We start from the raw sequence: 15,101 nt of genomic DNA, 5'->3' as shown, positions 1-15,101 counted from the left end.
TCCACAACTACTACCTTATACACACAAGTGTAAAGGGATAAAGAATATGTACATAAAGATATATGAATGAGTGATGGTACAGAACGGCATAGGCAAGATGCAGTAGATGGTATAGAGTACAGTATATACATATACATATGAGATGAGTAATGTAGGGTATGTAAACATTATTAAGTGGCATTGTTTAAAGTGGCTAGTGATACGTTTTTACATAATTTCCATCAATTCCCATTATTAAAGTGGCAGGAGTTGAGTCAGTATGTTGGCAGCAGCCACTAAATGTTAGTGGTGGCTGTTTAACAGTCTGATGGCCTTGAGATAGAAGCTGTTTTTCAGTCTCTCGGTCCCTGCTTTGATGCACCTGTACTGACCTCGCCTTCTGGATGATAGCGGGGTGAACAGGCAGTGGCTCGGGTGGTTGTTGTCCTTGATGATCTTTATGGCCTTCCTGTGACATCGGGTGGTGTAGGTGTCCTGGAGGGCAGGTAGTTTGCCCCCGGTGATGCGTTGTGCAGACCTCACTACCCTCTGGAGAGCCTTACGGTTGTGGGCGGAGCAGTTGTCGTACCAGGCGGTGATACAGCCCGACAGGATGCTCTCGATTGTGCATCTGTAGAAGTTTGTGAGTGCTTTTGGTGACAAGCCGAATTTCTTCAGCCTCCTGAGGTTGAAGAGGCGCTGCTGCGCCTTCTTCACAACGCTGTCTGTGTGGGTGGACCAATTCAGTTTGTCCGTGATGTGTACGCCGAGGAACTTAAAACTTACTACCCTCTCCACTACTGTCCCGTCGATGTGGATAGGGGGGTGCTCCCTCTGCTGTTTCCTGAAGTCCACAATCATCTCCTTTGTTTTGTTGACGTTGAGTGTGAGGTTATTTTCCTGACACCACACTCCGAGGGCCCTCACCTCCTCCCTGTAGGCCGTCTCGTCGTTGTTGGTAATCAAGCCTACCACTGTAGTGTCGTCCGCTAACTTGATAATTGAGTTGGAGGCGTGCATGGCCACGCAGTCGTGGGTGAACAGGGAGTACAGGAGAGGGCTCAGAACGCACCCTTGTGGGGCCCCAGTGTTGAGGATCAGCGGGGTGGAGTTGTTGTTACCTATCCTCACCACCTGGGGGCGGCCCGTCAGGAAGTCCAGTACCCAGTTGCACAGGGCGGGGTCGAGACCCAGGGTCTCGAGCTTGATGACGAGTTTGGAGGGTACTATGGTGTTAAATGCTGAGCTGTAGTCGATGAACAGCATTCTCACATAGGTATTCCTCTTGTCCAGATGGGTTAGGGCAGTGTGCAGTGTGGTTGCGATTGCGTCATCTGTGGACCTATTGGGTCGGTAAGCAAATTGGAGTGGGTCTAGGGTGTCTGGTAGGGTGGAGGTGATATGGTCCTTGACTAGTCTCTCAAAGCACTTCATGATGACGGAAGTGAGTGCTACGGGGAGGTAGTCGTTTAGCTCAGTTACCTTAGCTTTCTTGGGAACAGGAACAATGGTGCCCCTCTTGAAGCATGTGGGAACAGCAGACTGGGATAAGGATTGATTGAATATGTCCGTAAACACACCAGCCAGCTGGTCTGCGCATGTTCTGAGGACGCGGCTGGGAATGCCGTCTGGGCCTGCAGCCTTGCGAGGGTTAACATGTTTAAATGTTTTACTCACCTCGGCTGCAGTGAAGGAGAGCCCGCAGGTCTTGGTAGCGGGCCGTGTCAGTGGCACTGTATTGTCCTCAAAGCGAGCAAAAAAGTTATTTAGACTGTCTGGGAGCAAGACATCCTGGTCCGCGACTGGGCTGGTTTTCTTTTTGTAATCCGTGATTGACTGTAGACCCTGCCACATACTTCTTGTGTCTGAGCTGTTGAATTGCGACTACTTTGTCTCTATACTGGCACTTAGCTTGTTTGATTGCCTTGCGGAGGGAATAGCTACACTGTTTGTATTCGGTCATGTTTCCGGTCACCTTGCCCTGGTTTAAAAGCAGTGGTTCGCGCTTTCAGTTTTGCGCGAATGCTGCCATCAATCCACGGTTTCTGGTTTGGGAATGTTGTAATCTTTGCTGTGGGTATTACGTCGCTGATGCACTTTCTAATGAACTCGCTCACCGAATCAGCGTATTCGTCAATGTTGTTGTTGGACGCAATGCGGAACATATCCCAATCCACGTGATCGAAGCAGTCTTGAAGCGTGGAATCAGATTGGTCGGACCAGCGTTGAACAGACCTGAGCGCGAGAAATAACACGTAAAAAAACAAAATACTGCATAGTTTCCTAGGAACGCGAAGCGAGGCGGCCATCTCTGTCGGCGTCGGAAGTTAATTCCAATAATTACATTATTAGTCGGTCTTGTGGTTGTGGAAGGCATATATGGGGCGGCAGGTAGCCTAGTGGTTAGAGCGTTAGACCTGTAACCGAAAGGTTGCAAGAGTGAATCCCCGAGCTGACAAGCTAAAAATCTGTCGTTCTGCCCCTGAACAAGGCAGTTAACCCACTGTTCCTAGGCCGCCATTGAAAATAAGAATTTGTTCTTAACTGACTTGCCTAGTTAAATAAAGGTTAAAAAAAATGTATAATTTCAAAAGCCCTGAATTCATTAGATTATTGCTGACTGTTTGAAATGCAATGTTAGACCGTTATTTAGAGAGCTTATTTAGAGAACATTACAACAATTTATAATTTTTAGGCCATAGCAACCAGCCCTAGGTTCGTGTTGACACCTTTTTTGGGCTTGACATTGACTTAAACATCTTTATTCTAGGCCCAGCTCTGTAAAGCCAAAAATGAACTGGAGGCAGAGAAGCGGGAGCTTGTGCGTACATTGGAGAGGAGATCCCAGGAAGTGGACTTTCTGAGTGGTATGGATAAATCTATGTGGAGAGATGTAAACACACAGACACACACTTGATCTAATGTCTATTGGATTTATTTTTTTAATTAGAGGACCTGCAGCGCCTCAATGACAAAGTGGCAGAAGTCAATGCCTCAAAGATGGGGCTGCAGCTCAAGTTGGACGAGCTTGAATCCTCAGAGGTCAACATCAAGGTGAGCCTATTTGAACGCTCTGTAGCTCGTGGCCACTTGAATAGGACCCACCTCTCAAGGAAGGTGTTGAAATGATCTAATACATGTATATATCATATGTAATCCATGCTGTTGTGCCGGTTCCCTCAGTACCGTGAGAAGCGTATGGAGCAGGAAAAGGAGCTGTTGAGAGGCCAGACGGCCTGGCTGAACGCAGAGCTCAAGGCTAAAAGTGAGGAGCTGCTGGCTCTTTCACGCCAGAAGGGCAACCAGATCCTGGAGCTGAAGTGCAGCTTGGAGAACAAAGAGGATGAGGTAAGAACATGACAGTTTAAAATATATATACACTGCTCAAAAAAATAAAGGGAACACTTAAACAACACAATGTAACTCCAAGTCAATCACACTTCTGTGAAATCAAACTGTCCACTTAGGAAGCAACAATGATTGACAATAAATTTCACATGCTGTTGTGCAAATGGAATAGACAAAAGGTGGAAATTATAGGAAATTAGCAAGACACCCCCAATAAAGGAGTGGTTCTGCAGGTGGTGACCACAGACCACTTCTCAGTTCCTATGCTTCCTGGCTGATGTTTTGGTCACTTTTGAATGCTGGCGGTGCTTTCACTCTAGTGGTAGCATGAGACGGAGTCTACAACCCACACAAGTGGCTCAGGTAGTGCAGCTCATCAAGGATGGCACATCAATGCGAGCTGTGGCAAGAAGGTTTGCTGTGTCTGTCAGCGTAGTGTCCAGAGCATGGAGGCGCTACCAGGAGACAGGCCAGTACATCAGGAGACGTGGAGGAGGCCGTAGGAGGGCAACAACCCAGCAGCAGGACCGCTACCTCCGCCTTTGTGCAAGGAGGATCAGGAGCCCTGAAAAATGACCTCCAGCAGGCCACAAATGTGCATGTGTCAGCATATGGTCTCACAAGGGCTCTGAGGATCTCATCTCGGTACCTAATGGCAGTCAGGCTACCTCTGGCGAGCACATGGAGGGCTGTGCTGCCCCCCAAAGAAATGCCACCCCACACCATGACTGACCCACTGCCAAACCGGTCATGCTGGAGGATGTTGCAGGCAGCAGAACGTTCTCCACGGCGTCTCCAGACTCTGTCACATGTGCTCAGTGTGAACCTGCTTTCATCTGTGAAGAGCACAGGGCGCCAGTGGCAAATTTGCCAATCTTGGTGTTCTCTGGCAAATGCCAAACGTCCTGCACGGTGTTGGGCTGTAAGCACAACCCCCACCTGTGGACGTCGGGCCCTCATACCACACTCATGGAGTCTGTTTCTGACCGTTTGAGCAGACACATGCACATTTGTGGCCTGCTGGAGGTCATTTTGCAGGGCTCTGGCAGGTAGCGGTCCTGCTGCTGGGTTGTTGCCCTCCTACGGCCTCCTCCACGTCTCCTGATGTACTGGCCTGTCTCCTGGTAGCGCCTCCATGCTCTGGACACTACGCTGATAGACACAGCAAACCTTCTTGCCACAGCTCGCATTGATGTGCCATCCTGGATGAGCTGCACTACCTGAGCCACTTGTGTGGGTTGTAGACTCCGTCTCATGCTACCACTAGAGTGAGAGCACCGCCAGCATTCAAAAGTGACCAAAACATCAGCCAGGAAGCATAGGAACTGAGAAGTGGTCTGTGGTCACCACCTGCAGAATCACTCCTTTATTGGGGGTGTCTTGCTAATTTCCTATAATTTCCACCTTTTGTCTATTCCATTTGCACAACAGCATGTAAAATGTATTGTCAATCAGTGTTGCTTCCTAAGTGGACAGTTTGATTTCACAGAAGTGTGATTGACTTGGAGTTACATTGTGTTGTTTAAGTGTTCCCTTTATTTTTTTGAGCAGTGTATATATATTTTTTTATAGCTGTACATTCTGGGTATCATTATTCATCTATTGAGTATGGAGTCATTCACATATCAAAAACAAACTATTACCTGACTGGCTTCTCCCCCAGTACTCTGTCAACATTATAGTTGTCTGTTTTTTTTTGTTGTAGTTGAACAGAGTCCAGGACCAAGTGACCAGTTTGAAGACTTCAAATGAAAGCCTTCAGAAGCAGGCTGAAGACATAATCAACAAACTGAAAGAGGATAAGGAGCAGCAGGCTAGCATGGAGGAGAAGTTTAGAAATGAGTTGAATGCCAACATAAAGCTCTCCAACTTGTATAAGGTATGTAGAACAAGTCTTGGATTTGTTTTGGATTCCAATGGATAGTCCATAGCTCCCTAATAATGGCGGTCGTCATTGCTACCTTGATGTTTTTTTTGTAAGTAAACTTTTGGGGAACATTTTAGTTAACGGGAGCATGCAACATTTTTGTGGTGGATGATGTGAAGCATTGAATAAGTAAGTGCATTGTTCCTTTCCCAACACTGGCCAACAACCCTTTACCTTGTCTTCCCAGGGAGCTGCTGCTGACTCTGAGTCCAAGAGTGAGGAATTGAGTGGGGCTGTAGAGGAGCTGCACAAGCTGTTGAAAGATGCTGGAGAGGGTGCGAGAGAGACCACAGACACCATCTCAATGCAAAACCTTCAGACATGGGCACTTGGTTTGCTTGTCACAAGTAGGCTACCATTATCCTCTCCTTTCCTCTCTACAGCGAACAAGGCCCTGGAGGTGAGGTTGCAGGAGATGGATGACTGTCGGGACAAGGAGGCTGCTGAGCTGAAGGAGAGGATCATCAGTTTGGAAAAAGAACTGGAGAATGCCAACGAACTGCTGTCTGACACCAAGCTCAGAGGTCAGGCCTTAGACACAATATCTTGCCTGATTCTACTGAACAGTTGACTGGGCGTTGAAATTGCTTTATTTTGCACGATGTCTCTCAGAATTAACCCATTTACCAGCAAGTTTGATGTTATTTGAATGAGCATTCGATGGCTAATATAAACTGTCCACTGACTGATTTGTGTTAGGTTGATGTGGCTTCTTTGGTCACGCTCTGGAGACCTCAGTTTGAAATGGAGGATGAACTTTGACCCTGTGCATGGTTGTGTGTGTGTCCAGGCTCTGCCGGTGCAGCCTCAGTGCTGTCAGAGGAAACGATTACCACCATGTCCCCGACCGCAGTCGCCGTGGCCAAGATAGTCAAACCTGGCATGAAGCTGACTGAGGTAACGCCACAGTTGCACTGCTTTGGTGACAGAGGACTCTTCTATGTCACACATTTACACATTTTCATGTCACATATTTACTTAACATTTACAGAATTAATCTGCAGAGATTTACTTTGCAAAGAAAACGGTTATATTAAAACACATTACGCTCATAGTACCAATGTTTGAGGGTGGGACTGTATAACTGTTTGAGCGACCTCTTCTCTCCAGTTGTACACAGCGTATGTGGAGACCCAGGAGGCACTGCAGCTGGAGCGTGTGGAGAAGAAGCGGGTGAATAAGTACTTGGATGACATAGTGCAGGAGGTGGAGGCTAAGGGTCCCATCCTCAAACGCCAGAGGGATGAGCATGAGCGCATGCAGAAATCTGTGGCCAGCCTTTCATCCAAGCTGGAACAGGCAGTTAAGGTGTGTGGGTTTTAGTTTGTGCATTTTATTATTGCCATACAGAGGACCAAGAGACCTTTGTTAGTCAAACATCTGAGGATATGTAAGGATTAGAAACCAATCCAGTGAACTCATGGTAAATGCAATGGCTTGGGATGGTTTTGAACTGCACTAAACTGTATCATCCAGAATGTCTAGGGTAAGTGGAAAATAATGTATTTGAGTTGGTATTGGTGAACTGCACTGCAATGTATTTTAGTTAGTTTTTGTCACATGCACTAGTACAGTGAAATGCCTTTTCTTGCTTGCTCTTTCAAAATCAATAAACAAAAGTAAAGTAGTACGAAAAATAAGAACATGAGAAAGTAATTAAAGTACAGTGCCTGTCAAGTTTGGACACCTACTCATTCAAGGGTTTATCTTTATTTTTAGTATTTTCTCATTGTAGAATAATAGTGAAGAAATAAACTGTGAAATAACACATGTAATCATGTAGTTACCAAAAAAGTGTTTAAATAAATACAAATCATTTTTAGATTCTTCAAAGTAGCCACTCTTTGCCTTGATGACAGCTTTGCACACTCTTGGCATTCTCTCAACCAGCTTCACCTGGAATGCTTTTCCAACAGTCTTGAAGGACTTCACACATGCTGAGCACTTGTTGGCTGCTTTTCCTTCACTCTGCGGTCCAACTCATCCCAAACCATCTCAATTGGGTTGAGGTCGGGTGATTGTGGAGGGCAGGTCATCTGATGCAGTACTCCATCACTCTCCTTCTTGGTCAAATAGCCTGGAGGTTACACAGCCTGGAGGTGTGTTGGGTCATTGTCCTGTTGAAAACAAATGATAGTCCCACCAAGCGCAAACCAGATGGGATGACATATCGCTGCAGAATGCTGTGGTAGCCATGCTGGTTGTGTGCCTTGAATTCTAAATGAATCACTGACAGTGTCACCAGCTAAGCACCATCACGCTTCCTCCATGCTTCACGGTGGGAACCATACATGTGGAGATCATCCGTTCACCTACTCTGCGTCTCACGAAGACATGGCGGTTGGAACCAAGAATCTCAAATTTGGAATCATCAGACCAAAGGACAGATTTGCACCAGTCCATTGCTCGTGTTTCTTGACCCAAGCAATTCTCTTCTTCTTATTGGTGTCCTTAAGTAGTTTGAACCCTGGTTCGAATCCAGGCTGTATCACAACCGGCCGTTATTGGGAGTCCCATAGGGCGGCGCACAATTGGCCCAGCGTCATCCTGGTTTGGCCAGTGTAGGCCGTCATTGTGAATAGGAATTTGTTCTTAACTGACTTGCCTAGTTAAATAAAAAAAAGTTGTCGTTTCTTTGCAGCATTTAGACCATGAAGGCCTGATTCTCACAGTCTCTTCTGAACAGTTGATGTTGAGATGTGTCTGTTACTTGAACTCTGAAGCATTTATTTGGGCTGCAATATCTGAGGCTGGTAACTCTAAATAACTTATCCTCTTCAGCAGAGGTAAATCTGGATCTTCCTTTCCTCTGGCGGATCTCATGAGAGACAATTTCATCATAGCGCTTGATGGTTTTGGGACTGCGCTTGAAACGTTCAAAGTTCTTCATTTTCCGTATTGACTTAATGTCTTAAAGTACTGATGGACTGTCATTTTTTTTTTGCTTACTACCTCATGAAGCTGGTTGAGAGATTGCCAAAAGTGTGCAAAGCTGTCAACAAGGTAAAGGGTGGCTACTTTGTTGAATATACACTTTTTTTGGTTACTACATAATTCCATATGTTATTTCATAGTTTTGATGTATTCTCTATTATTCTGCAATGTAGAAAATATTCAACATTTTAAGAAAAAGCCTTGAATGAGTAGGTGTGTCCAACCTTTTGACTGGTACTGTATATAACGGGTCAGTTCCAGGGTCACTGCCAATACCACATTTTACAATGTGCAGGGAAACTGGAGGGATAGAGGTACATACAGTTGTAGAAAATATTTAAAATAAAGAAAGCCTTGAATGAGTAGTTTTGTCAACTTTTGACTGGTACTGTACAGCTGAAGTTGGAAGTTTACATACACTTAGGTTGGAGTCATTAAAACTCGTTTTTCAACCACTCCACAAATTTCTTGTTAACAAACTATAGTTTTGGCAAGTCGGTTAGAACAACTACTTTGTGCATGACACAAGTAATTTTTCCAACAATTGTTTACAGACAGATTATTTAATTTATAACTCAATGTATCACAATTCCAGTGGGTCAGAAGTTTACATACACTAAGTTGACTTTGCCTTTAACCTGTCTAGGACTGGGGTTCCTCGCCAACAGCCAATAAAATTGCAGGGCGCCAAATACAAATCAACAGAAATCTCATAAATCAAATTTCTCAAACATACAAGTATTAGGCACCATTTTAAAGATATAATTCTCGTTAATCCAGCCACAGTGTCTGATTTCAAAAATGCTTTACAGCGAAAGCTCCACAAACGATTATGTTAGGTCACCACCAAGTCACAGATAAACCCAGCCATTTTTCCCGCCAAAGAGAGGAGTCACAAAAAGCACAAATAGAGATCAAATTAATCACTAACCTTTGATGATCTTCATCAGATGACACTCATAGGACTTCATGTTACACAATACATGTTTTGTTCGGTAAAGTTCATATTTATATCCAAAAATCTTATTTTACATTGGCGTGTTAGATTCAGTAGTTCCAAGACATGCAGTGATATTGCAGAGAGCCACATGAATTCACAGAGATACTCATAATAAATGTTGATGAAAATACAGATATTATACATGAAACTTTAGATACACTTCTCCTTAATGCAACCGCTGTGTCACATTTTTTTAAAACTTTACGGAAAAAGGATAATCTGAGAACAGCGCTCAGAGCCCAAACCAGCCAGAGAAATATCCGCCATGTTGGGTAGTCAACATTATTCATATATAAATATTCACTTACCTTTGATGATCTTCATCAGAATGCACTCCCAGGAATCGCAGTTCCACAATAAATGCTTGTTTTGTTCGATAATGTCCACCATTTATGTCCAATAGCTTCTTTTGTTAGGGTGTTTGGTAAACAATCCAAAAGCGCGATCTGGTCCATTCGGCCGAAACATTCAAAAAGTTATATTACAGGTCGAAGAAACTTGTCAAACTAAGTATAGAATCAATCTTTAGGGTGTTTTTATCATAAATGTTCAATAATGTTCCAACCGGAGAATTCCTTTGTCTGTAGAGAAGCACTGGAACGAGAGCAACCTCAAGTGAAAGCGCGTAACTGAGAACGAGGCTGTAGGTAGACCCCTTAGTAAAACATCTCCCATCCGGCCCCCCTTCACATGAGCAGCCTGAAACCACGTTCTAAAGACGGTTGACATCTAGTAGAAGCCTTAGGAAGTGAAAAATAACCCATATCCCATTGTGTATTCGATAGGGGTGAGTTCAAAAACTACAAACCTCAGATTTCCCACTTCCTGTTTGGATTTTTTCTCAGGTTTTTGCCTGCCATATGAGTTCTGTTATACTCACAGACATCATTCAAACAGTTTTAGAAACTTCAGAGTGTTTTCTATCCAATACTACTAATAATATTCATATATTAGCATCTGGGACTGAGTAGGAGGCAGTTCACTCTGGGCATGCTATTCATCCAAAAGTGAAAATGCTGCCCCCTATCCCAAACAAGTTAAACAGCTTGGAAAATGTGTTAGATTCTTTAGGCTTTAGAAGTTTCTGATAGGCTTATTGATATCATTTGAGTCAATTGGAGGTGTACCTGTGGATGTATTTCAAGGGCTACCTTCAAACTCAGTGCCTCTTTGCTTGACATCATGGGAAAATCTGGTTCATCCTTGGGAGCAATTTCCAAATGCCTGGAGGTACCACGTTCATCTGTACAAACAATAGTACGCAAGTGTAAACACCATGGGACCACGCAGCCGTCATACCGCTCAGGAAGGAGACGCTTTCTGTCTCCTAGAGATGAACGTACTTTGGTGTGAAAAGTGCAAATCAATCCCAGAGCAACAGCAAAGGACCTTGTGAAGATGCTGGAGGAAACAGGTACAAAAGTATCTATATCCACAGTAAAACGAGTCCTATATCGACATAACCTCAAAGGCCGCTCAGCACTGCTCCAAAACCGCCATAAAACAGCCAGACTACGGTTTGCAACTGCACATGAGGACAAAGATCGTACTTTTTGGAGAAGTGTCCTCTGGTCTGATGAAACAAAAATAGAACTGTTTGGCCATAATGACCATCGTTATGTTTGGAGGAAAAAGGGGGAGGCTTGCAAGCCAAAAAACACCATCCCAAACGTGAAGCGCAGGGTTGGCAGCATCATGTTGTGGGGGTGCTTTGGTGCAGGAGGTACTGGTGCACTTCACAAAAGAGACGGCATCACGAGGATGGAGAATTATGTGGATATATTAAAGCAACATCTCAAGACATCAGTCAGGAAGTTAAAGCTTGGTCGCAAATGGGTCTTCCAAATGGACAATGACCCCAAGCATACTTCCAAAGTCGTGGCAAACTGGCTTAGACAACAAAGTCAAATTATTGGAGTGGCCATCACAAAGCCCTGATTCTATAAAAAAATGTGTGGGCAGAACTGAAAAATTGTGTGAGCAAGGAGGCCTACAAACCTGACTCCGTTACACCAGCTCTGTCAGGAGGAATGGGACAAAATTCACCCAACCTTTGGTGGGAAGCTTGTGGAAGGCTACCAGAAACGTTTGACCTAAGTTAAACAATTTAAAGGCAATGCTACCAAATACTAATTGAGTGTATGTAAACTTCTGACCCACTGGGAATGTGATGAAATAAATAAAAGCTGAAATAAATCATTCTCTCTATTATTCTGACATTTCACATTCTTAAAATAAAGTGGTGATCCGAACTGACCTAAGACAGGGAATATTTACTCTGATTAAATGTCAGGAATTGTGAAACTGAGTTTAAATGTATTTGGCTAAGGTGTATGTAAACTTCCGACTTCAACTGTATGTATAGGTGTAAGGTGAATAGGCATCGGGATATATGATAAACAGAGTAGCAGCAGCATATATGATTGTGTGTGCATGAGCAAATCAAGTGGGTGTAGAATATGCATAGACAGTGCAATAATAAAATGGAATGGTCGATGCAGATAGTGTGGACATTTTGTTAGCTATTTAGTAGTCTTCTGGCTTGGGGATAGAAGCTGTTCAGGAGCCTGTTGGTGTCAGACTTGATGCTCCGGTACCGCTTGCCTTGGTTGGTATTCGTGAACTGCACTTGCCTATGATATGCACTTATAGTGTGTCAGAAACCATTCAGTGGACTTATAACTAGTTACTGTGTTTCAGGAGGTGCACCGTCTGCAGAAGGTGACTGACGAGGCCAACAAGCGCTCTTCTGTCCTGGAGAGAGACAACCAGAGGTCTGATGTGCAGCTTGCAGACATGGGGCAGCAGGTAAGGCCCAAACAGAACATCCTGTCTATAACCTCGCAAACCTCACTATTGTCATAGAATTAGGTGTGGGAAAATCAATAACAATGTCGATCATAAAGTGATGGTTTTAAGAATACAGGTTTGGGACATAATCAATAACTTTTTCACCACCTCCCCCACCAGGTCCGTGTCCTACTCATTGAGCTGGAGGAGGCGCGTGGTAACCACGTAGCCCTCGACGTGGAGGTGAGCTCTGCTAACATCAGCAGCACGTCGGAGGTCATCACGCAGCACCTGGTGACGTTCCGTGGGGTGGAGGAGCTCCAGCAGCAGAACCAGCGCCTCCTGGTGGCCCTTCGAGAGCTCAGCGAGGCACAGGAGAGGGAGGAGGAAGAGACCACTGGCACCAAGTGTGATATACTTAATTGTCCATATTCTTTGCAGATCATTTATGTTTTGCTTTCAACCCAAGCCCCCAAGATAAGTGTCCGACTGTCCTTTTCTCCATCCAGAAACGACCCACTAGACTAGATACTTTTGTGGATCTGACATTGTTGGATGGGCATAAGCAATATGGTAGTAGCTCCTGCTCCACCTTCCCCTTTGGTTCCCCTGTGTCAGTAAAATGTTTGTCTGTGGATAAATAAAGGTAATTCCAAACCCCCCCCCCCAGGTGCAGTGAGCTGGAGCGCAGTCTGGAGAAGGCCCAGGCAGAGCTGGAGGCTCTGCGAGAGCGGCGGGGCCACCAGATGCAGCTGGCTGAGTCCATCGTTAGGCAGAGAGACATGTACCGAGTGCTGCTGGCCCAGGCCACCGGAGTCAGCTTCCCTCAGCAAGGTCGGGTTCAGATTAATTCACATACATTTCCTTCTTCAGGGCCTGATGAGGCTAGTGTAGCAGAAATGTATATGTGGGTGCATGAATAAAGTACTGGAGCAGCATATACCGTGTGCAGGCTTTTGGTTCTTTAAGAAGTAATTTTTGTCCCAGGCCCGGTGGGAAACTTTGCGATGTGTATATATTAATTACATACTGACCTCTTGTCTCAGGTGCAGCAGCTGCTGAGGAGTTCTCTAGCACCCCCCGCCGCTCCCCAGCTGCCACCCCCACCACACCCACTGGAATTATTACTATGGCAACAGAGTCAACTGAGGTGGTAGAGGCCAAGGCAGCCCTCCGACAGGTGAGCCCCCACAATCCTCTGCGCTGTTTTACACGTTTTCTTAGTCAGTCACTAGAGGGCAGTATACACTTAACTACAGGAATTCTATGTCAGTCTACCATTTAACATTGAGAATGGAACTATGCATATCAGTGTACATGTATATACAGCATTGCTTGATACATCAAACATTATCTGTCCTTTTTGTTTCACCAAACTGCCATGTTATGATAGATCACAAACAATATCCTTCAATTAGTTTTATACAAAATGGTTGCATTACTCTTATCTAAAGGAACATCTTGTTTGGTGTGTTTTAGTTGCAGGAAGTGTTCTCTTCCTATAAGAGGGAGAGGTCTGAGAGTGACAAGGCCCTGGTGGAGCAGAGTGAGAAGCTACAGGAGCAGGTGTCTGACCAGAGATTCCAGAATGCCAAGATATCCACCCAACTGGAGTTTACCTCCAAGAGGTAAGATAATTGCACATCACTTTCAGGTCACTATTCAACACAATGGCACATGATTAGGGTTGTACAATTCTGTGAACTTTGCCCAAATTCCCTGGTTTTTCAAAAATCCTTGGAATTTGTGGAAAGTTACTGGAAATTTGCAACCCTTTCAGAATAAAGTGTTTTGGATATTTTGTCTTTCTCTGAATGTGGAAACATGGAATTTATTTCAGATTTTTTTGCAAAGTTCACTTGATAACTTACTGAACCTGTCTGGTGACGTACCCCCCCCCCCCAGGTATGAGATGCTTCAGGATAATGTGGAGGGCTACAGGAAGGAGATTGCCTCTCTGATGGAGAAGGGACAGAAGATGGCTGCTGCAGCCCAGAAGAGTGAGCAGACTGTTCACACCATGACCCAGGACCTGAGGGTTGCTCAGGAGAAACTAAACATGGCAGAGGTGTGTGTCCCTCATGTTTGTGTGTTCCAAGTATTTTGTTCATTGTGTTTGAAAAAAATACAATACTTAGTCTCACTCTCGTAATGTGTGTGTTAGTGGTTTGCGCCATCTTTCTATACATGTATTACATCTAGTTTCTAAGCCACAGTTGAGTTGAGTGTTTTCCTCCTCCAGGGTTGTGCTGAGAGCCTCAGGAAGGAGAGAGAGATGCTGAAGCTAGTGGAGTCCAGACTGACCCAGGAGAAGGAGACCATGCAGACCCAACAACGAGGACAGAACATGCTGCTCACCAACCTCAAGACCATGGAGGTACACACACACACACACACACCGATCTCAAAACAATTGATACATCTCACACTAATCACTCATAAAATGGTTGAGGCACTGTTCTCTCTGCGTTCGTGTCATGTTTTAACTGTTCTCCCTGTGTGCTCATCCAGGCCACGTTGGAGCGCTCCGAGACAGACACCAGGCAGCGTCTGAACGCCCAGATAGAGAAGCAGGAGAGGGAGATCAGCCAGCTGCAGAAGAGACTGGAGCACGAGGTGGAGCAACGCCACCTGCTGAGCAGAAACCAAGATGTAAGTCCAACCAACAATCATCCCAAGTCCAACTACAACCCCCCTCTCTCCTTGGATTTTATATCTACCTGGGTTCTATTCCTCTTTCTCCTTTAATATAACACTTATACTTTTTTCCTCAAGAGACTTGCTTCAAAAAGGCAGAACTCAAGCATTTGTTACATACCATACACAAAATCAACCCTTCCTCGCCTTTCCCCATCCAGTTGCAGCTGATGGATGCCAAGAGGCAGCTGGAGACCCAGACGGCCCTGCTCCAGAAGACCAGGGATCAGCTGAGTGCTGCCCAGCTGGAGGTGAGCTCTCTCAGGCTGCAGCAGGGCAGTGGAGAGGGTGGTCGTCTGTCCCTGAGCTCCCCGCCCACTCCCATGGGCATCAGAGGTAAGAGTACATACAATGTACAGAATCACATCAGGTTCACTGCCTTTTGAGACATCATAGAATGTTCTGGAACCACCCATAGAAGTTCTT

At 45.1% G+C, this 15,101-nt stretch overlaps 1 protein-coding gene across 7 annotated transcripts in view; it reads left to right on the top strand.

The window, feature by feature from the left end:
• The window catches only part of LOC120054935 (nucleoprotein TPR-like), a 45,559-nt gene that overhangs the window by 2,714 nt on the left and 27,744 nt on the right, over positions 1-15,101 (top strand). For all 7 annotated transcript variants that reach the window (XM_039002694.1, XM_039002691.1, XM_039002692.1 and 4 more), the window contains 17 exons: positions 2,750-2,846; positions 2,930-3,033; positions 3,163-3,327; positions 5,033-5,206; positions 5,442-5,529; positions 5,638-5,778; positions 6,045-6,151; positions 6,365-6,562; positions 11,889-11,996; positions 12,159-12,385; positions 12,649-12,812; positions 13,025-13,158; positions 13,458-13,606; positions 13,884-14,046; positions 14,221-14,355; positions 14,490-14,630; positions 14,837-15,011. In XM_039002694.1, the coding sequence (XP_038858622.1) occupies positions 2,750-2,846; positions 2,930-3,033; positions 3,163-3,327; positions 5,033-5,206; positions 5,442-5,529; positions 5,638-5,778; positions 6,045-6,151; positions 6,365-6,562; positions 11,889-11,996; positions 12,159-12,385; positions 12,649-12,812; positions 13,025-13,158; positions 13,458-13,606; positions 13,884-14,046; positions 14,221-14,355; positions 14,490-14,630; positions 14,837-15,011 (2,470 nt within the window). The remainder of the gene's footprint in view (positions 1-2,749; positions 2,847-2,929; positions 3,034-3,162; positions 3,328-5,032; positions 5,207-5,441; positions 5,530-5,637; positions 5,779-6,044; positions 6,152-6,364; positions 6,563-11,888; positions 11,997-12,158; positions 12,386-12,648; positions 12,813-13,024; positions 13,159-13,457; positions 13,607-13,883; positions 14,047-14,220; positions 14,356-14,489; positions 14,631-14,836; positions 15,012-15,101) is intronic.

The sequence above is a fragment of the Salvelinus namaycush genome, chromosome 10, assembly GCF_016432855.1.
Source record: "Salvelinus namaycush isolate Seneca chromosome 10, SaNama_1.0, whole genome shotgun sequence".
NCBI lineage: Eukaryota > Metazoa > Chordata > Actinopteri > Salmoniformes > Salmonidae > Salvelinus > Salvelinus namaycush.
This window is presented reverse-complemented; position numbering and strand designations above follow the sequence as displayed.